This window comes from Lepus europaeus, chromosome 4 (assembly GCF_033115175.1).
Source record: "Lepus europaeus isolate LE1 chromosome 4, mLepTim1.pri, whole genome shotgun sequence".
NCBI classification, from domain to species: domain Eukaryota; kingdom Metazoa; phylum Chordata; class Mammalia; order Lagomorpha; family Leporidae; genus Lepus; species Lepus europaeus.
Genome location: NC_084830.1, coordinates 19642015 through 19665149, shown reverse-complemented (window position 1 = coordinate 19665149; position 23135 = coordinate 19642015). Strand labels below are relative to the sequence as shown.

Below are 23135 nucleotides of genomic sequence, written 5' to 3'. Positions count from 1 at the left end.
GCGCTACCGTGGCGGCCATTGGAGGGTGAACCAACGGCAAAAGGAAGACCTTTCTCTCTGTCTCTCTCTCACTGTCCACTCTGCCTGTCAAAAAAAAAAAAAAAAAAAAAGGTATGCACATTTCATGTATTTCATACATACAGATTTAGGAACACAGTGACACTTCCCAGTCTACCCTCCTCCCCACCCCCACTCCCACCCTTCCTCCTCCTTCCTCTCTTATCCCCTCTCATAATTCTTACAATGATCTACTTTCAGTTTACTTTACACTCATAAGATTAACCCTACACTAAATAAAGAGTTCAACAAATAGAAGAAAAGAACCACTGTTCTTCAACAGTAGACAAGGGCTGTAGACAATCATCAAAGCTCAAAACGTCAATTATGTTTGGTACTCTCTTAGTTACGAGAGATCAGGGAAAACATGCGGTATTTGTCTTTTTGGGACTGGCTTATTTCACTAAGTATAATGGTTTCCAGTTGCATCCATTTGGTGCAAAAGACAGGATTTCATACTTCCTTACAGCTGAGTAATATTCCACAGTGTATAAAATTTTTTATTCAGTCACCTGTTGATGGACATCTACAATGATTCTGTATCTAGTTATTGTGAATTGAGCTGCAGTAAATGTGGGGGTACACATAACTCTTTCCTATGCTGACTTCATTTCCCTTGGGTAAATTCCCAGGAGTGGGATGGCTGGCTCATATGGTAGGTCTATATTCAGCTTTCTGAGGAATCTCCAAACTGTCTTCCACAGTGGCTACACCCAATCACATTCCCACCAACAGTGGATTAGGGTATCTTTTTCCTCACATCCTCACCAGCATTTGTTGTTGTTGATTTCTGTTGATCAGAGAGCCCCTCTAACTGGGGTGAGGTGAAACCACATTTGATTTGCATTTCCATGATGGCTACTGATCCTGAGCACTTTTTCATGGGTCTGCTGGTCATCTGAATTTCCTCTTTTGAAAAATTCATCCAAGCAGAGTTCTATGTCCAAAAATAGCCTGAAGAGTCTGAATTTTAGGTACCCTCTGGCCTAAGGGATCTTTGAGCTTATCTAAGAAATCCAAAATTCCATTTTGCTGATGCTCTGCCAGCCACAGTGGCCTCTGACAAAGATCCACGGGCCCTGGGATGCACAGAAAAGCCTGGTGGCCAACTGCTCAGTCAGCGAAGGCCTTCTCGGGGTGCAGAGGTGCGCGTGGGCTGCCTTAGCTGCACAGGCAGTGGTGTTCAGCCTGAGTGGGCAGAGCATGCATGGCTCGCCTCAAGGGGTGGCATGTGCTAGGCCAGACCTAGAGTTGAGAGCGCTGCAGGCGTGAAAGACAGAACGGGGCATGTGGCATAAGGAACTGAGAGAAGACAGTTGGGAAGCTGTCACAGTACCTTAGGGACCCAGGGCTGCTCTAACAAATTGCTACCACCTTGGGAATGATAGAAATTTCTTCTCCCTGGGGTGGGCATTTAGCCTAGCAGTTAAGATGCCCAAATTCCACATCAGAGTACCGGATTCTCAGCTCTGGCTCTTGACCCCAGCATCCTACTAATGCAGACTGGGAAGCAGTGGCAATTGTCCTAGTCATTGGGTTCCTGCCACCCACTTGGGAGACTTGGATTGTGTCCCCATTCCCAGCTTTGACCCAGCCATTGCAGAGAGCTAGTCTCATAATCTCTCTCTCTCTCCATCTCCCTCTGTTCCTCCCCACACCCCAAATTAAAACAAGAGGGCAAGCACTGGGTGTAACAGTTAAGACACACTTGGGGGGCCGGTGCTATGGTGTAGTGACTGGAGCTGCAGTCTGTGGTGCCAGAATCCCATATGGGCACTGGTTCGAGTCCTGGCTGCTCTACTTCCTATCCAGCTCTCTGCTGTGGCCTGGGAAAGCAGTGGAGGATGCTCCAAATCCTTGGGCCCCTGCATCCACATGAGACCCAAAGGAGGCTCCTGGCTCCTGGCTTCAGATCAGATTGGCCCAGCCCCGGCCGTTGTGGCTGTTTGGGGAATACACCAGCGGATGGAAGACTTCTGTCTCTCTCTCTCTGCCTCTGTATAGCTTTGCCTTTCAAATAAATAAATCTTTGAAGAAAGAAGGAATGAAAAAACAGGCACACTGGGACACTCACATCCAGAGTGCCTGGATTTGAGTCCCAGCTCTTTGTGCTCCCAGCCTCCTGCTAATGCACACCCTGGGGAGGCCACAGATGATGACTCAAGTAGTGGGTCCCTGCCACCCACGTAAGAGAACAAGGTTGAGCTCCCAGCTTTGGCATGGGCAGGCATATGGAGAATGAACCAGTTGACAGGAGATTCTCTGTCTCTCAAAATAATTTTCGAAAAAAAAAAACATATTCTTGGCGAGTTATGGAGGCCAGAAGTCTGAGAGCATGGTGTTGGCAGGACCACACTTCTGCTAGGGAAGATTCTGCTTCTTGCCACACCTGCTGCTGGTGGCTCCAGGCATTCCTTGGCTTGCAGCCACATCCCTCCAATCCCTGCCTGTCTTCACATCACCGTCTCCTCTGTGTGTCAGATCTCCCCTGTGTCTTTCACAGGACACCAGTCACTAGATTCAAGACCCACCTGGAAAACGCAGCGTGACCTCTTCACCTCGAGATTCTTTTTTATTTATTTATTTATTTATTTATTTTAATTTTTTGACAGGCAGAGTGGACAGTGAGAGAGAGAGACAGAGAGAAAGGTCTTCCTTTGCCGTTGGTTCACCCTCCAATGGCCGCCGCGGTTGGCGCGCTGCGACTGGCGCACCGCGCTGATCCGATGGCAGGAGCCAGGTGCTTCTCCTGGTCTCCCAGGCGGGTGCAGGGCCCAAGCACTTGGGCCATCCTCCGCTGCACTCCCTGGCCACAGCAGAGAGCTGGCCTGGAAGAGGGGCAACTGGGACAGAATCCGGTGCCCCGACCGGGACTAGAACCCGGTGTGCCGGCGCCGCAAGGCGGAGGATTAGCCTAGTGAGCCGCGGCGCCAGCCCCTCGAGATTCTTAACTACATCTCTGAAGACCTTTTTCTTCCAAATAAAGGCACATTCATAGGTTCTTGGAATCAGGACACGTACATATCTTTTTGGTGCCCCTCCCCTATTCAACTCATGACAGAGGCATATTAGAATCTTAAGGAATATGTACATAAGGAAATAATTTTTAACTTTTTTTTTTTTTTTTTGTGACAGGCAGAGTTAGACAGTGAGAGAGACAGGGAGAAAGTCTTTCTTTTCTGTTGGTTCACCTCCCAAATGGTCACTACGGCCGGTGTGCTGCAGCCGGCGCACTGTGCCGATCCGAAGCCAGGAGCCAGGTGATTCCTCCTGGTCTCCTATGCGGGTGCAGGGCCCAAGCACTTGGGCCATCCTCCACTGTGCTCCCGGGCCACAGCAGAGAGCTGGACTGAAAGAGGAGCAACCGGGACAGAATCCAGCGCCCCAAGGGGGACTAGAACCCAGGGAGCCAGCGCCACAGGTGGAGGATTGGCCAAGTGAGCCTCGGTGCACTTTTTAAAGCAGAATTCACCTGCTTTGCTGACAGTCTTGTATTGCACTTGATGAATAACTGATAAGCCTTTCTAAGGTGGGTGGGGCTGATGAACTGCAAGGCATTGGTTTTGCCGAGTATGAAGGTTTGGGACCAGAGGAAAATCAACAAAGATATTAGAAGGGACAGGAAGGCGGGCATCTGGCACGGTGGTTGGAAGTCACAGCCACTTAGGACTCCCACATCCTCCACCAGCATGCCTGGTTTGAGTCCCGGCTCCTCCACTTCAGATCCTGCTTCCTGCAATGTGCATCCTGGGAGGCAGCAGATGATGGCTCAAGGACTTTGGCCCCTGTCACCCCTGGGGAAGACCCGAATGGCGTTTCAGGCTCCTAGCTTTGGCCACATCCAGCCCTGATTGCTGCAGGCATTTGGAGAGTGAAGCAATGGGTAGGAGATCTTTCTCTGTCTGCCTCTCAAATAAAATAAATTTTTAAAAATTTTTAAAAAGAAAACTGGAGGTGGGAGGGAAGTTATGGGGGGGGGAAGCCATTGTAATCCATAAGCTGTACACTGGAAATTTATATTCATTAAATAAAAGTTAAAAAAAAAAAAAAAAGAAAAGAAAACTGGAAAGACCCCATGGGGAAGTTTGGAAAGGGAACCCAGCTGACAGCTAAAGAGAATTTAGGTTATGAAATGTATTCATTCCTAAAGAAATATTTATCTCAAAAAGCCTATGCATGCCCAGGTTTGTGGCAGGTACTAGCGGTGACAGGTGGTGGGTTGAACCTGACAGAGACGGTACATGCTCTCAGTATGGGGAGTCACTTTCCCTCTGATGTTCAGCGTCAACTCTCGCTACTTGCTCCCTCTAAAATCTGTAGCAAAATATACATTGCTTGCTATGGACTGGTAGATAAGCTAGAGGCAGGAGACAGGAGGGAACACAGCCTTGTTCCCGGGTTGCGATGAACCAACGTCAGAGCCCCCTCGCAGGAGGCCAAACATGTGACTTTTCTGCTCTGGGAGGCCAGCTGGCACCCCGTATCCACTTCTTCCTTCTTGTATGAGTCGTCATAAAGCGAATTTCAAATTCATAATGACATTGTCAATCAAATGTGCTTCCCTAATTCCTATCCATAGGAGAGGCACAAGAGCCAAGCTGGAGCAATGAGAATTGGGGGCCAAATCCTAAAGGGAGAGACACAAGAATAAAATCAAAGGTTGAGCTGGTTTAGACTTGCAAGAGATGTGATGAGACCAATGCCTGCTCCACGGATCCCTTTCCACGCAGGGTTTCTCAGCAGGACCTTGGAATCTGTGAGCTAGTCTGGAGCCTTCCAATGAATTTCCTTTTTGCTTAACTTAGCCAGAGCCCTCTTTGGGTGCCTACAAAGAGCCCTACCTGGGGCCGGCACTGTGGCATAGCGGGTAAAGCCTCCGCCTGCAGTGCTGGCATCCCATATGGGCGCCAGTTTGTGTCCCCATTGCTCCACTTCCAACTCTCTGCTACGGCCTGGAAAAGCAGTAGAAGATGGCCCAGGTCCTTGGTCCCCTGCACCCGGAAGAAGCTTCTGGCTCCTAGCTTTGGATTGGCTCAGCTCCGGCCATTGTGACCATTTGGGGAGTGAACCAGCAGATCAAAGACCTCTCTCTCTGCCTCTGCCTCTCTGTAACTCTGCCTTTCAAATAAATAAATCTTTAAAAATAAATAAATAAATAAATAGAGTCCTACCCAGTGCATATGATGTTGCAAAGTCCCAATCCTTCCTCTCCAGTACAGGGTCCAGGCACCTCCAAGAAAGAGCCTCTGGTCTAGAGGTGGTGAGGGCTGGCTTGGGGACAGATGTGCCTTGCATGCTTAGAGCCAGGTTTACTACTTCTATCACAAGACAGTTATGACCCAATCCAAAGGCTGCCTTCAGTTAACACTGTATCAGCACCAGCCCTCAGAAAGAGGCCAACACAGAGAGAGAGAGAGAGATCAGATTCTTCTGGGTCAGGGGATGGGTTCAAATGATAGAGGGAGCTTAGCAAACATTTCCTAAGGGATCCGTAGGCCCTGCACTCCCTGTGGGTCTCCCTGGTCCCATCGACACAGCAGGGGTCTCTCCTCTCTGAGCAAAGGTCGAACAGTGATGTCCAATGGAAAGCCCTTTACCTAAACCCTCCTCTTCCTCATTAAGCCCCAGGGATTCTCTCTCAAGGAGGTCACACCAACCAGCCCCTCAATCCCACCGCCTTGGTTTGGGCTGACCTTTGCCTGCAACCCACAGCCAGCAACCAACACTGAACTTGGCCATCTTGTCTTCAGCTTCTCCCCTCCCCAGGCCTCACCCCTTGCCCCCATACTGCTGCCAGACCGAATGCAAAAAAGTTCCAACGGTTCCTCATTGCCCGGACTGACGTTCAAACTACATTCCAAAATTAAGCCACCATCTACCTGTCCAACCACTTCCTAGTTGTATTTTGCACATGTATTTTTCTTCCCGAAACTCCCCTGCCTGTGCTGCTGTTCTTGCTGTTTGCTCTACCGAGAACGAAGAGCCTTCCCCTGTCTCAAGCCTATCACTCTTTCCAAATCCCCTGTCCAGGACTATTTTTAACTTATTTCTGCTCTGGCAGTCTGCCAAGCTGAATTAACTCCTCGTGTTCACCTCATCAAATATGTCCTTTACAATAAGCTGTCACCCTGAAGACATGAAGAGCATGTCCTATGTGCAGCTGCTTTGGCTCCCAGGACTGAAAAGACCCAGGGATCTTAACTCAGTTAGGCTGGCACCCTCCAGCTGCTAGATCTTAACCAAGTGACTTAATCTCTCTGAGTGTTAAAGATCCCTTATCTGGAAGTGGGCATTTGGTGCAGGGGTTAAATTGCCCCTTGGGACACCCACATCGCATATTGGGAGTGTTGGGCTCAAACCCCAGCTACTCTGCTTTAAATCCAGCTTCCTGCTCCCACGCACCCTGGGAGGCAGCAGAAGATGGCTCCAAGTACTTGGATCCCTGTCACCCTCACTGAGATCCTGACTGAGTGCTAAGTTCCTGGCTTCCACCTGGCCCAGTTCTGGCTGTTGCAGACACGTGGGCAGTGAAGCAGAGGATCTTTCTCCATCTGTCTCTGTTTCAATAAAATGAAAATAAATTTTAAAGATTCTGAAAAGGGGGGATGATACTATTATAGCTCACAAGTCAGTTTATCCAGCTGATAATCATTGGGAACTTTAAAAACATGTAGGACGGGAATGGTACAATCCCAAGTGAGGCCTGTGTATATTGCAAAACCACAGACTGGAAGCTTAAATTATCCTGAGTACCTTTCGCACTAATGCTCAACCGGCAGGTGGGAGCACACCTGCATACAGAGCACTAACATGACAGGACTGATGTGAAAACAAAATAGAGTCGATGAGCAGTAAGAGCACCCCGTGCTTAACCCACACACACCATCAATCACAGGACAGGGGATTCCCATCCTGCCTCACCCCGATTCCAAGTCACCAGAGCCACTCTGGGAAGAAACTGCCCAAAAAGATACTAACAGCAAAAAGCCCAGGAGGAGGGCTGCCACTGTGGCGTAGCAGGTTAAGCCTCTGCCTGCGATGCTGGCAACCTATAAGGGTGATGGTTCACGATCCAGCTGTTCCACTTTCCGTCCAGCTTCCTGTTAAAGAGCCTGGGAAAGCAGCAGAGGATGGCCCAAATGCTTGGGCCCCTGCACCCAGGTGGCAGACCAGGAAGACGCCGCAGGCTCCTCGCTTCGGCCCGGACCAGCCCTGGCCATTGCAGCCATTTGGTGAGTGAACCAGCAGATGCATAATTCATCTCTTTCTTTCTCTTCCTCCTCCTCTGTCGGTAACTCTGCCTTTCAAATAAATTTTTAAAAAAATTTTTTTTTAATTTTTTTTAAAAAGGCCAGAAGAGGGGTAACTTGTTCCAAAGGTAAAACTTTATTATTCAAGGTATTAAATTACTGCTGAAAATATAAAGAAGGAAGGGACCTCAGAAATAGAGCTGGCGATGAACAAAGACTTCGGCAACTGCACCACTGCCCACCCCCGGTCAAGTCATTCAAAAGGTAGCTCAGAACACAGTGCTGCAAGCGGACTCTTTCCATTCCTTTGCTCCAGTGTTGCCCCAGTAACAGACAGGGGTGCAGCGCCCCGTCCTTCTCATTGCTCTGTTTTAGGATAAATCTTTAACAAGGTCTGGGGTGGGCCTGCATGGTTCATCCCTGAGGAAAACAGGCTCAGATGTCATGGCATCTGCTTTTCAGTCCCTGTGGGTCCTGCGTGAAAAAGGGATTAAGCTAATTCTAGAGTTCCAGAACTCAGATCCGTGGGTAGACATTACAGTAATGCCCATAAATACACAGTGTATACATGTAATTAAACATCACATGGTACTGTATAAATACGCACATTCTTTACATCTGCTGAAATTTGTTAAATCAAAAATGTCTACAAAAGCAATGCCATCAAGCATACTACAAACAAGAAGAACTTGAACACAAAGTTCAGACCCATCCTCCTTCATTAAAATAAAAATCCAGGCCAGAGCCGCGGCTCACTAGGCTAATCCTCTGCCTGCGGCACCAGCACCCCAGGTTCTAGTCCTGGTTGCTCCTCTTCCAGTCCAGCTCTCTGCTGTGGCCCACGAAGGCAGTGGGCAAGTGCTTGGGCCCTGCACCCAAATGGGAGACCAGGAGGAACCACCTGGCTCCTGGCTTCAGATCGGTGCAGTGTGCCAGCCGTGGCAGCCATTGGGGGGGTGAACCAACGGAAGGAAGACCTTTCTCTCTGTCTCTCTCTTTCTCACTAACTCTGCCTGTCAAAAAATAAAAATAAAAATCCAGGGGGCCGGTGCTGTGGCATAGCAGGTAAGGCAGCCACCTGCAGTGCCGGCATCTCCTATAGGTGCCAGTTCGAGTCCCAGCTGCTCTGCTTCAGATCCAGCTCTCTGCTATGGCCTGGGAACACAGCAGAAAATGACCCAAGTCCTAGGGCTCCTGCACCCCTCCTGCACTCCTGTGTGAGACCTGGAAGAAGCTCCTGGCTTCTGGCTTTGGATCGGCCCAGCTCTGGCCATTGCAGCCATTTGGGGAATGAACCAGCGGATGGAAGACCTCTCTCTCTCTGCCTCTCTGTAACTCTGCCTTTCAAATAAATAAATCAATCTGTTAAAAAAAAAAAAAAAAATGAAAATCCAGGACTTCTGCTCCAGGAATTAATCCAGATTTTCTCCAACATGTAAACAAAGCCACATACTCAGAGTTGGACAGTGCCGCTCCAAGAGATAAAGCAATACTGGGTACTTCCCAAATGCTCAGCAAGAGACAGTCAGCTGCGTAGGTTACGTCCTGTCTAAAAGACGAGAGAACAGGATGTGGAAACAGTTTTAAGCTGTACATTTTAATTTACAACTTTTTACTAACAAAAGGATTACTTACAAATAGGGAAGTCCTCTACACAAAGTAAGGATTTTCTTCTTTCAGTTTATAAGGAGGATCCGCTGTCACAACTTGTGCTTGCCAACTCAAAAAACAGCTCGTTTGGGTACAATTACACCAGAGAGACAGGTAATCCAGACAAGAGCAATAAAAATATCACTTCCTAAGCACGTTTAAGAGGCAGAATTCAGTGAACATTCTGGCCTTGAACTGAAGAGTTCTGAACACTTGTAAACCTTTAGAAACACGACTGCTCTAGGGCAGGTGCCCTCCTCAGAGCGCAGACAAGACTCCAGCTCGCCGTTCCGATCTTCACACTCACACACAGTACCCACTGCTGGACACTGAGGACACACGCAACCTAAGAGCAACAACAGCTTCTGAAAGGAATTTTACAAGGAAATTTTATTGTGGCCACAGGTCAACAGCAGAACATATGACAATGAAGGTCAAGACGCCACCCCCACCCCCACCCACTACTGTATCACGGAAATTAAATCTGGAGAGGTACGCACAAACAAACTTTACTAAAAGCGCGAAGCTCTCTTCCAGCTCCCACTTCCTGGTGTGACAGCCATCACCACTTCGGTGGGGAGAGGAATAGTCCCACAGAGTGGGCGTATCCTGAAAGAAGCCGGTCCAAATGTTCAAAGCCTTTTTGTTGACTCAAAGCATGGCAGCCACTCAGCACCGCTCCCAGCAGTCTGCTTGCAGAGTAAAAACTCAAAATCAAATAACTGTGAAACACTGTAGCCTTCAAAAAAAAAAACTTTATTTGGTGAGGAGCCAAGCTCTGATGGAAACAGCCCACCTATGAAAAGGAGTTGGGGGTATTGAAGCTGGTCTGATTCACAGAGCTTGTACATTCAAGACTCAAACAATAAAGACCCTCAAATACAAATCATTCTACTAAAGCCATCGCAACCTCAAATTATGTAATGATTCACTTAAATGTGCTTACATTAGCTTTAAAAAACTATTCACATACAGAAAGAGCCACACCTTCCTCACAACAAATTGCAACACTTGACTAAAAAGGGGTAAGGGAGGCTTAAAAAAAAAAAAAAAAAAAAAAAAGACTATTTATTTAAATAGGGTCTGAGGCTCTCCCAGCTTCTCAGTGAAAATATACCCAGAAGAATGAAATGGAATCAATGTCCAGGAGCCCCTCCAAGGGAGCACTCCCTGCAGCCAATGTGACTGGGAGCCTCCCAACACAACCCAACTACCCTGGGGACACAAAGCCAGGATGCCCCGTACAGGAAATGCAAAGGGATCACCATCCACCACGGCTTAACCTCGCCCTGTGTTAGATATAGATCCACTACAGTTCTGAACACGTCACCTGGGGCAATGCCGTGCGACAACCCTTACACCTCCTTAATAGGATCTGTGGCCCTCACCGACTCAGAGGTGTTTCAGTCAAACACCTGAAGAGGTGGAAAAACGGTCGCAACTGCTCCCAGTTCGAAGCAATTCCAAAAGCTGAGGAAGCTCTTCAGCCACTGTTTCAGTCTTCTCTATTGTTACAGCTCTGCCGCCCAAGCAGGGGAGGAACGTGTGAACGGGTTCTTTGTGATCAAGCCTTGGCCAAAGTCAATAAATAAGTGTGTCAAAGGCAGAACCATTTTATGGGCAACCTTCTCTAGCTGCAAAGTAGGGGGATTGGAAAAAGCAGGAGGGAGGCAAGTGTGCAAGGAGAAGATGAACATCCTTCTGACGAGGGTCTGGTTACCCAACCCCACATGCCCAGCTCAACGCTAAAAACCCATTATTCAGATGAAAAGGAAAGAAAAAGACACCAAAAAGAAAAAAAAATCAGTTTTGAAATTTGAACAGTTGATGTTTGCTCTTCATAGCATTAAAGACTTGAATGAGAATCATGAAACTTGAGGAACACTTGTATTTTTCTCCAGGATTTAAAAAATCTTGTCTCATACTGAAAGACTACATTCAGTGTGGGTCAGGTCCAACAGCATTAGCTAGAATTCGGTTGTTAAGTACACCCCACACCGGGAGGAACGTCATCCGATGGAGCAGCCGGCAGGCAGGCCGAGGGTCACTCCTTCACTGGTCTCCAAGTCGAAAACCCTGGCCCCAGTTGTGTCTCCCACCTCCACCATTCTGATCAGCGGCTCGCCTCATGCTAGCAGGGGGCACACCAAATCCTGACACCCCTCCTCTCCTGCTGGGCAGCCAGCGGTACCTGCAGCAGAGAGGGAAAAACAAGGACCGAGAAGAGAACAGAGTCACTTCCACAGTTAGGTGACCACCGAGCTCATCTCCCTCTCCCAGGGCGCCCATCACGCTGACGAAGGCCAGGGACGATGTCTTATTTAACTTGGTCTTTTCAGCACCCAGCTCAATGCCTGACCACAGATGGCACTTGCTTTTCATATTTCTTATGTTTATCAAGCTTTCAGTTAAATTCACACTCCAACATTTTCTTTTCTGATTATAAAAGTAATTCATGCAGAGCAAAAATATTACACCCACAAGCTCAACAACCAGAAAGAACGACTGATAGCATCTTCGTGTAGCTAAATATGGACCAAACTGGATCAAAGCATGTAAAATAAATTCCCTTTCCAAGGGCAGGTCCCCAGGCCGGCTGTGTGTCAGAGCACTGCCACAATGCTCTCAGCTGAGCCCACCAGGTAGGACTGGGGGAGAAAGCTTTATGGCTTGGAGGATTGGACAGGTCTTCAAGTTAACTCATAATCTGCCCTCCAACTGTATTCTTCCCCTGAATGGGTCACATGATTTCCCACCTTACAAAGTAACAAGAGTCACAGAACAGCTAAGAAAACTTAAACAAAGCTGCTGCTCTCAATAGTATTTCCCAACTATCATCCATTCTTGACCAACTATGTTACAAAACTGGCAGAGGCAGACCTAGTAGTTAAGATGCCACGTGAAACACCCACATCATATACTGGAGACTCTCAGAGGCTGGATCCCAGTTCTAATCCAGATTCCAACCTCCTGCTAATGCACACTCTGGAAGGCAGCATGTTATAGTTCAAGAACTTGGGTCTCTGCCACCCATGTGAAAGACCTGGATCGAGTTCTGGCTCCCAGGTTCAGTGTGGCCCAGCCCTGGCTGCTGTGGGCATTTGGAGAAATGAACCAGTGGATAGGAGTTTACACGCACATGTGTGCTCTCTCAGTTGAAAAACAAGATTTTTATAAAAACTGAAAATGTGCTTAAACCTATTCCTCTTATCAGATCCTAATGTTTAAGTTTTTTCTAGAAGACAGAGAGCATGATCTGAGACCTTGTAAACTTCTCTCCGCAGCTAGGGTAGTAAGCCATGACAGAGAACTGCCCACAGCACAGAGCCTGAAGAGCATTACCTTATATTAAAGCAGCCACTATGGGAACCTGTCATTCAATGAGAATTTACCTTACACCAGGCACAGCACGCTGACAAAGTCATCAGATCTTCAGAACCCTATGAGGAGGCACTACTGCTACAAGAAAGCTGAGGCCAGATCAGGTGAGGATCTTTACAAGCGACAGGATTCAAACTCAGGCAGCCTGGCTCAGGAGCCTGCACCCTGTGCTACCGACCACACTAGGCGCCTTCTGATGGGGATGGCCAGAAGGTATCACCTTGATACCTTCAAGTTCCTTCCCCCCCAAAAAAATGACCCTTCTAAAACAGAAAGCTAACTGTGCACAGAAAAGGATGTAACGGCTTTCCTTTACCTTAGAATTCTACAACTCAGCTCTTCCCTTGTAAACAAATAGAGCTTTATCATTAAATCAATGTATTTCCAGCACTGGCTTCTCTATATCCATGACACCTGGGACAGTAAGAGTCCTCCAAAGCACGTCAGAAGACAGAGCACTTAAAAATGCAACACCAGGCTGTCTTGCTTTGCTGCTTACTCTAAGACAATACGGAAGCCAGCTTCTCTGCTTAAGCAGACAGTGAAATTAAATGCAAGTAATTAGTATAAAAAGATGCCCAATTATACATAATCAACAAAAATGGATGGTAATTCCAAGGCAGTTATTGCTTTTGCAAGGAGCTCCATGTTGTCCTCTGATCTCTATGTAGAAAAGCTCACGCGGAAGACAGGCTCCACTGTGCCGCTGATGTTGCCACTGGAACCTCGCTTACTTTGTTGCCCGCAACTGAGAAATATCCGCCTGCAGTTAAGCCAGAAGATGGCCACTGAAAGAAAATAACTGTGGCTGGCCCCCAAAGCACCATGCTTTCTTTAACTGATGCACCTGCCACCCGACTTGATAACCTACATCAGGAACCCAAATCTGCTGTCACTACGCCCTTTGATAATCAGAAAGCAGATTGGCCATTTGTTTCTTTAGCCTGAAGGCAACTCAAGGCTCAGAAGAGAAGTTTCTTTTCTTCTCTTGGAGAAAGAGAAAAAAAATAACACATATATGACAACATTGTATTTTTCTGTACAGTTCACAATAAAAATGTCTTTCAAAAATATACGACTGATGAAGAAAAGGACAGAGGGGCGAGCAGTGGGGCTACTCGAGTCCTCCTGCCCTCACCGACCCCCTGGAACAAGGACAGCACTGCAAACATTAAAATGAGCACGATGTGAAAGGGTTTTACTTATTTATTTTTTTTAAGCTTTTAAACGCAAGCTATTACTGCATATTCCTGGGACAAGATTGGGCGTGACTGTCAGGCCGGCTGTGACACCCAGATGGCGATTCGCTGGGCCCTTCTTCCACAGCCTTTGCTACACTGACAGAACAGGCATGCCACTTACACGCCTCAGTGTGTGAGCGACTTCTCAGCCCGTCAAGATCCGGCCCCACAGCTTTCCTTACTGAGTGCCCACCGCTCTGCTCCCCACAGCACATCCTACCTCCCGCATCCCGAAAGACAGGGGCTGCCCCTGCAACTTATAACTTGCAGGCTGCAGCTTGGAGGTTTTAGTAACTTTCCCAACACCCAAACTGCTACATGAAGGGAGTGGCCCCGGTCTCCTCGCCTCAGTGAATCCCAAAACCATTGAGCACATCCAGAGGATCGAGCCTCCACAAACCTCAGGCTCTCATTCCTAACTCTGAACAGTCCTACCAGAGTTCCACTCTGTGATACTTAACATAAAAATGTCTGAAACTGCCAACCGACAAGCTACCTTCCTCCTTCCTCAGCCAAAACCATAGAGAGAACTGATGCCCCAAGAAAAGACACCCTGAGAGCCCGCCCATTCCCCAGCCCCATCCCAACACGGGGCTCAGGTACCCAACCCTGCCCAGCAGGGCTGATATGGTTCCTGCAACACCCGGATCTGGTGGGCGGCTCCCGGCTACAAGGGTACCCTGAAGGAGCCTGAGCCACAGCTTCAATTTCTGGTTTCCTGCGACTGTGTGACTAGGGGACAGCACTTGTCGGCTCACATTTCTCTGTAAGAAAGGAAGTAAATCCTACTCCTCGGGGAGCTCCTAGCACAATACAGAACACAGGCAGTAAAATGACTATTAAAAGAGAGAAAAGAACACTTACAAAAACTGAGGTGTGGATAGAAAATTTCTTCCTCCCAAGTCCATTGGGTATCTGAACATCAGGAAGAAATAAAGATGTCCAACAAGATTTCCAATTAGCTCATTGATTACCCTGTAAACAGAGAGAGGGATTAGGTTACAAATCGTCCAGCAATGAAGTGAGACGCACTAAGGTATATCTAACAGCACAAGCGAGAGGCCCCCAAAGCGGCCCATTTCCAGTCTCTGGAAGCAGGCCACAGCTCAACAATCAACCCTTCTGTCGTCAGAATGGCACGGGCATTCTGCAGCAGAGGGGAAAACAGTTCTGCTGAACCAACGAGGCTGCTGCTCCTCCAGGCCAGCAGACCCCTGACATCTCTTCCAAGGCCCAGTCCCTCCTCAGAATGTCGCTCTGCTACTGCTACTTCCTGCGTCAAGGGTTGGGGAAGACGCAAAGGACAGTTCTGAATGCTTTCAGTCATGAATGCTGTGTTTGTTACATGTGAGCAAACACAAAGGTTACCAGGACAGACGCAGGGAGTAAGAAGACAGACAATAAATGCCTGCTCTCCTATTCCTAGAGCCATTAGATACGTCTCTCTCGCCTCGTGTTAACTCTGAGGGTAGGAAGCTGGAGAGATCATGAAGGAGGGCTGACCTTCGCCCTCCAACCCCAAAATAAACACTGACTTTCTTCGGTTTTCCCACGGCTGACGAGGTTGCCTTAATATTTTACAGACCCACTGTTACTGCGACATAGCCTTCTTTGTCTCTACCTGCAACACGATTCCCATCGCGGCAAATCAACATCTACAGAGTTCCTGATTCTGCCCTTGCTCCGAACATGCTCTGCTCTCTACAGTCTGCCTGATTCATTCACGTCTCCCTATCAATATGCAGAAGACATTAGGATCACACTGAGCAAATGTGTCAGACATATGAACAACTAGTACTATTAAAATGCTGACAAGATTCGGTAGTGTAAGAAATGTGAGTTCTTAGAATAGTTGCATCTCGATAGTCTCTCTTCAAAATTCTGTCTGCATACATTAAAGGTTTCCCTAAGTCACAGTTCTAATTCCAGACCAACAGACTAGAAATTGGACCCTGCTTGGCCAAAACTTTTGTATTAGCAAATCAGTTACAAAACTACTCCCCATCAGAGAACCTGCCTTTTTATGACTGGAAATGTCTGAGCTAAAAAGGAGGTAGTAATTTTAGGCATAGCTCTTACAAGAGTCAACGCAGACACAAAGAAGGTCTATGCTTGCTTGATCTGGACAGTGAATCCAGAAACATTTCTTCAAATGAGCATATATAAAAGCATACCATATTGAACAACGAGCTAATAAAATTGCAACCATTCAATGTTAAGTATGCTTAGAGACCTGCAATTTAATCAATTACATCAAAATGACATTATTCCACACATACAATGCTCTAACATATCAATGCTGAGATCCTTTAAAGTTTTATAAAATTAAGGAAAGATTAGCATATTTTTTCCAAGGATTAGTTTCCAATTAAACAAATCTACTATCACTTACGAGCCTCCGATGATATAGTTGAATCCAAGGATAACCCAGGGTAAGTAACAGGCCTACAAAAGAGCATACACAAATGAGAACGGCCACACCTAAAGGAGGCACAGCCGCGACCGGGGCTGAAATGAGGAAAGGCTCTGCTGACAAGGGCTTTCCCGGAATCCTCTAGGAAGAACTGCAAAATTTCTCAGGTCAATCTAGCATCACTCTCACTGTACCTAAAATTTCTTTCTTAAAATTACACTTATTTTTGCATTTGTAACTACAGGGACAGGATCCTCTGCCCAGAGTTCAGACACAGTACATGGCCTGCTGAACTAACAGTAACAAGTATCTATGATGCTATTAAAACATGGCCCACAGTGCTCTGGCATAGTGGGCAAAGCTGCCACCTGCAGTGCCAGCATCCCATATAGGCACAGATTCGAGACCCGGCTGCTCCAGTTCATATCAAGCTCTCTGTTATGGCCTGGGAAAGCAGCAGAGATGATCCAAGTACTTGGGCCCCTGCACCCATGTGGGAGACCTGGAAGAACCTCCTGGCTCCTGGCTTCAAATCAGCCAGCTCCAGCCACTGCAGCCATTTGGGGAGTGAATCAGCAGATGGAAGACCTCTCTCTGCCGCTCTGTAATTCTGCCTTTCAAATAAATAAATAAATCTTAAAAAAAAGAAAGAAAGAAAAAGAAAACACCCATGGCCAAACCACACTAAAGACTCCAGTCAGCAAACTTATAAACTACAAACAGCCCAGCTTTTTAGGTTTTTCCTTCACATATCTTGAAAAATTATCTAGAATTTTTATTTCATTACATATTGACATCTTGAACTAATACTCTTCCAAATAAGCTTCCCAAGAAAATTCAACATTTGTGCCCCTTACCAAATTCAACACATCACACTAAGAACTAAGGGAGTTGTGAGGTACCGCATGAACAAGTGAAGAAAACAGTACACATACATAAGGCTAAGTATGGTACATATCACACAAAAAAGCACAAAGTCAAGACTAATTCCAAGCAGGAGACTCACGAAATCCATGCAGTATCAACTCAAATTTAAGAATGGATAGGCATCACATGAAGGAAACAATCAAAAACATGGTACAGGTGGAAAATCATGAGAGAAGGTACAAGTGGAAGAGGCCAATAAAAATCTTTTGAAATAGTGAGAGTATTAAAAACAGATTTTCAAAGACAAATTTCAACATGAGTATTTCTCTCTCTCTCTCTCTCTCTCTCTCTCTCTCACACACACACACACACACACACAAGATCACACAGGACACATGTCTGTGGGTCCTCAAGGAAAGGGGGTGTGGAAGTCATAACAGTTGGCAAGGGCCTCTGGGCCGGCTAAAATAAACAGCTGGGGCTGAAGGGGGAGAAGGGCTTGCCTATGGTATACTGCTCTGCAGTGACCTCTTCTGGACGAGTCAGAAAGTACATCTCTGGGCTGAAGAGAGGGATCTCTGCAATGACAAACGAAAAGGACGTCTTTCCAGCTCGGGTGAAGTACCTTAAATCGTGTTCCAAACCAAAATGATACAATCATGTCTCTATTCAGCTGGGCCCAAACATACAGTACTGACATGATCAGAGGAATCATCAGCAGCTGCAAAAGAAGTCAACACGGAAAATTAGGCCCCAAATGCACTGGAAAAGGCGTTTTGGCACAAGTCTCCCACGCTTTTTACCCCTCCCTTCCTCAATGTCCTCATAGGTACCCAAAAGCAAAGGCAGTTCAGTGATCAGAATCACAAACTGGGGAGCAGTCTGGCTTGGCAGTAAAGATGCCTGCCTCGCACACTGCAGTGCCTCGGTTTGATTCCTGGCGCCAGCTCCCACCAGCGCAGCCCCGGGGAGGCAGATCACACCTCAAGTATCGGGGTTCCTGCCACCACATGGAAGAACTGGAATGCATGCTGGGTGCCGACCTCCTCTTGGCTTTAGCCCGGACTAGCCCAGCCCAGCCCAGCTCCAGCCAGCCACTGCAGACATTTGGGGAATAAACCAGCAAATAAGATCTCTCTCTCTCTCTCTCTCTCCTCTCTGCCTCTCAAATAAATAAAAGTTTTTAAACAGAATTATAAGTTGATTCTATTATTTATCATACAATGAATGCTACAAAATCCTATCATAAAATATAACACAATTCCATTATTTTAGACAGATTCAGAAACACCTTGAAAAAGTAGGCCAAATCTTATCACATAATCTTGATTTTTGAAAATATAAACATATAATCATAGGAAATACTGGATAACATTATTTTCAATGTTAAACATATTAAAAATGCCAGAAAAGAGCAAGAAAAGCAATGACTTAGGTAACTCATGTAAAATCTTCAAAGCCTTAGCTGACTTTAAGATCTTTAAATGAAAACAGCTCTAATGGACCAGCACTGTGGCACAGTGCATTAAGCTGCCATCTGCTGTGCAGGCATCCCATATAGGTGCTAGTTTGAGTCCCAGCTGCTTCTCTTCTGATCCAGCTCCCTGCTAATGTTCCTGGAAAGCAGTGGGCGGCCCCTGCACCTATGTGAGAGACCTGGATGAAACTCCTGGCTCCTAGCTGCGGCCTGGCCCAGCCCCAGCTATTGCAGCCATTTGGGGAGTGAACCACTGGAGGAAAGTATCTCTCTCTCATGCTCTCTCTCTATAATCTGACTTCCAAATAAATAACATTATATAAATATAAATAAATGAAATGTATAAATAAAATTTTAAATATTTTATACTAAATAAAATAAAACAGCTATAAGTCTATCATTTCAAAATGCCACATAATTGATGCAATTTCAACTTCTGTTAAAAGCCATTAATAGTAAATTTGAAACCTATAAAAAGGCAAGTAGATAAAAGGACACTTACCTGCATATCCATTGCTAAGCCAGTGATCTTGGTTTGTAAAGTTAAAGATCAGACATGAAGCATCCTGTGCCCTCCCCTCACACCCCCACCCACTCTTCTCCAGCTCAGATTACCTAAATAGCCCAGAACACAAAGGCACTTCAGCATCTTCGCTATGAACATGCCACTGGGCTCTTGATGACATGGGCTGGTAGAACTCAGCAGCTTTGGCACGTGACTCAGCTGGGTCACCTGGCGCCCACTTCTCCTGTTCACGCCCATTTGTATGCATTAGCATCTGCTTCAAACGGAGGACGGGGATGCCCGTGCCCTCTGCAACAAATAACGATTCCATTCCCATGCAGGGATCTGCACATGGCTGAGGTCCAAAATAACTGCTTTCTGCCCTGAAAGGAAAGGAAAGGGTATCCAAAGTGCCACATTCTCTGGCTCTTGGCCAACTTTAAGTGGCAGCCAGGCCCAAAGGCAATTGTGAGCTTACCAACTCTGCCCAGGACTTGGGCCACCCAGTCCCCTGTGCTGCTCCCAGCATCTGCAAGAGCTGGCAGTTGGAGGCTGCTGGCAACTGTGGTGTACACACAGCAGAGACACGCTGTGTCCTTTTCCACAGCTGGGCACTTTAGAGAGAAACTGAATTGCTATTTAGGATCCCAAAAGGACAGCAATGAAGCCAGAAAAGGATGCTGGTTATAAATTAATTTTCTGATAAGGACCACAGATTTCAAAACCCATCTCATGGCAGAGAATTGCTTTGTGCCTTAGTCAACAGCTGCCACACATGAGAACACAGAGAACTGGGAACAGGAACAGGGAATGGTAATAAAACTCACCCAAATGTGGAAAAATCCCACAAAGGCCATGCGAGAAAATGTTATCACTCAAGGACTGTATGATTTACTACGGCTTTAAAACGGAACTTTAATTATTCCCAAGTGCAGTAAGTAAAGATGCAAATACTGTAATTTAAAATTTTTATAGAATACTGTCCATTTCCCCAAGCCTGGGGGGGGGGGGGGGACTGGCTTCTTTCTGGCCCAAAATAACAGTCTGAAGGATACCACGATGCAAATCCAGTTAAAGAGGAGCATGAACAAATAGTCTGCTGGCCTTCCATCAAAAGCTGCTGCAAACGAAAATAAGCCAAATGTCATGCTTCAGAATGTCAGAACAAAGTAGATCCATGTAGAGAGACACTTCGAAAAATTAGAGAACCGAAATGAGAATGTATCACTCCTCTCAAAAAACAAAAGATTAGTTTTTTAAAATATCTAAAGCATGTCCTTAACAAAAGCCCTGAATCAAAGTCACCTGAGCGTGGCTAACCCCAGTGACATGTTCTGACAGCCCCGGACTGCAGCAGACCCACAGGGAGGGCCGTCAAATTCACACCCACTCAAGTCTTCTACTCCAAACACCCGTGACTCCCCGGCCCCCAGTTTCCTTTAAAGGTTTCTGTGGCCTGACGGACACATCTGTGAGTACCTGGTTAAGTCCCCCCCACCCACTAGAGCATCCACTCTGCCTGCCACTGTGCCTCCTCCAGCATGGCTCTGCTGGAAGGTGTACACACACACACACACCCCTGCCCATCTCTGGGTTCACACACACACACACACACGGGCTCAGACTCAGACTCTGAGCTGACTCACTCCCTGTCTGCAGCACCTGGCCCTCTAGCAAGAGGTAAAGGACGTGGGAGAGAAGGCCCCGGCCTCTGACCTCACTCCTCACAAAGCTTCTGGGAGGGGAATGCAAAGACCTATGACCCTCTTCACAGATGAGGAAGTGAAGCTACATGAGCAAGTCACACGTCCGGCTAGAAGCAGAGTAAAGTCTAACTGCCACTTGAGTGCTCTTGCCACTGTAGCCAATAGCAGGCTACAGTCTCACTTCTGGGCAGAACAATCAACAGCAGCCCAGCTTGGGAAAAAAAAAAAAAAGAGAACCTAAATGAAAGATCTCTGTGAGTGAGATCCCAGTAGAAAGAACAGGGCCATCAAAGAAGGAGGTACCTTTCTCTGAAGGGAGAAGAGAACTTTCACTTTGACTATGACCTTGTCTAAATAAGATCAAAATCGGCGAACCCTAAAGGCTTCCATAGCCTTGGCAACTCATGACTAGAGCCTAGGGAGATTACTGACGCCATAAACAAGAGTGTCAATTTGTTAAGTCAACAACAGGAGTCACTGTGCACTTACTCCTCATGTAGGATCTCTGTCCTTAATGTGTTGTACATTGTGATTTAATGCTATAACTAGTACTCAAACAGTATTTTACACTTTGTGTTCTGTGTGGGTGCAAACTGTTGAAATCTCTACTTAATATATACTAAATTGATCTGTATATAATGATAATTGAAAATGAATCTTGATGTGAATGGAATGGGAGAGGGAGCAGGAGAGGGGAGGGTTGCGAGCGGGAGGGAAATTATGGGGGGGACCCATTGTAATCCATAAGCTGTACTTTGGAAATTTGTATTTGCTAAATAAAAGTTAAAAAAAAAAAAAAAAAACACAGCAGCCCAGCTCTCCAAAGATGACTCCCAATGCCTTCAGCTGAGAGAGGTTAAAAGATAGATAAAGAAACCAAAAAACTGGAAGGCCATTCTAGCTCAAAAATTCACCTTTCTTGTCACAAAGGAGGATGTATAAATCTGCATGGAAATTCTCTATAGATACGTGTGATTAATATGTCACAAAAATTATGAAGTAAACCACATTGCTTTTTTTTTTTTTTTTTTTTTACAAGCAGAGTGGACAGTGAGAGAGAGAGACAGAGAGAAAGGTCTTCCTTTTGCCGTTGGTTCACCTTCCAATGGCCGCCGCGGCGCACCGCGCTGATCCGATGGCAGGAGCCAGGTGTTTCTCCTGGTCTCCCATGGGGTGCAGGACCCAAGCACTTGGGCCATCCTCCACTGCACTCCCTGGCCACAGCAGAGAGCTGGCCTGGAAGAGGGGCAACTGGGACAGAATCCGGCGCCCCGACCGGGACTAGAACCCGGTGTGCCGGCGCCGCAAGGCGGAGGATTAGCCTAGTGAGCCACGGCGCCGGCCTCACATTGCTGTTTTATAACTTTTTTTGTAATTTCTAAAAAATCTCACATTCTGAAAAGGTTTTCTTCTCTCAGTGTGAAGTTGGGTGTCAGATTGCCACGACTATTATCTCTGTGAAATATTCATCTTTAAACATTGTTACAACAATCTCTTGTTCACCTATAGTAAACTAATTTTATGGGACACAGAATTTCTTACTGTATAAAGAATACACAGGGCATTCCTTCTATCAGATTATCAAGTTGGCCAACTAAATTATCCCAGTTCTCTTTAAAACAAATCTTGGGAGGCCAGCCCTGTGATGTTGCCAGTACAGCTGCTGCCTATGGTGCCAGCACCCCATTTGGGTGCCAGTTTGTGTCCCAGTTGTTCCACTTCTGATCCAACTCCCTGCTAATGCATCTGGGAAAGCAGCAGAAGATGTCCCAAGTCTTTGTGTCCCTGTATGCATGTGGGAGATCCCGAAAAAGCTCCTGGCTCCTGGCTTCAGATCAGCCCAGCTAGGGCCACTGCAGTCATCTGGGGAGTGAACCAGTGGATGAAAACATTCTCTCTCTCTAACTCTGCCTTTCAATAAATATTTTAAAAATCATAGAAAAAGAGAAACTTAACCATGTATTTACCTTATAAGAAGGAAAGACCTATTATCCGTCTGATTCATGTAAAGAGGATGTTGCAAAGAACTTACTTTATAAATCTTAAAGGAAACGCAATTAAAGGTATTTATCTTAGCCATTCCTCCTGAACACTTATGTCTTAGCAAGTGATCAATAGGATGGTTTCAGGGCCTAATTGTTGGTAAATGATTGAGGCACAGGTAACGATGTCAATATGCACTGTTTACCCACAGGTTATTTGAAATAGAAGTAATCATCTATACTATCTGGCTTGAAAAAGCCTTTGACAAAAAGCACTTGTAAATTTTCTGTTTCAAGAAAGCAGTTATGTTTCTATAAATTATGTAAATAAGTTATTTTATACCAAAAAAATTTAAAAATACCTTCCCTCTACTCCTCACCTCATCAGTTACATGATAGAGTCAGTTAACAAAAATCTTTGGGGTGGGCATTTGGCCCAATGGTTAAGACACTGCTCGAGGGGCCGGCGCTGTGGCTCACTTGGTTAATCCTCTGCCTACGGCGCCGGCATCCCATGTGGGCACCAGGTTCTAGTCCCGGTTGCTCCTTTTCCAGTCCAGCTCTCTGCTGTGGCCCAGGAGTGCAGTGGAGGATGGCCCAAGTGTT

At 46.5% G+C, this 23135-nt stretch overlaps 1 protein-coding gene across 2 annotated transcripts in view; it reads right to left on the bottom strand.

Annotated features, from left to right (window-relative positions):
* Positions 1-9320: 9320 nt before the first annotated feature.
* Positions 9321-23135, bottom strand: part of DERL1 (derlin 1) — a 34408-nt gene continuing 20593 nt past the window's right edge. The window contains exons 3-8 of one of the 2 annotated variants that reach the window (XM_062188046.1): positions 19897-19958; positions 18839-18865; positions 17485-17580; positions 15972-16024; positions 14444-14554; positions 9321-11148 (exon numbers count right to left, since the gene is read on the bottom strand). In XM_062188046.1, the coding sequence (XP_062044030.1) occupies positions 11010-11148; positions 14444-14554; positions 15972-16024; positions 17485-17580; positions 18839-18865; positions 19897-19958 (488 nt within the window). In that variant the 3' untranslated portion in view covers positions 9321-11009. Of the gene's footprint in view, positions 11149-14443; positions 14555-15971; positions 16025-17484; positions 17581-18838; positions 18866-19896; positions 19962-23135 lie in introns of both variants that reach the window. The other variant, XM_062188045.1, reaches the window with a different exon arrangement.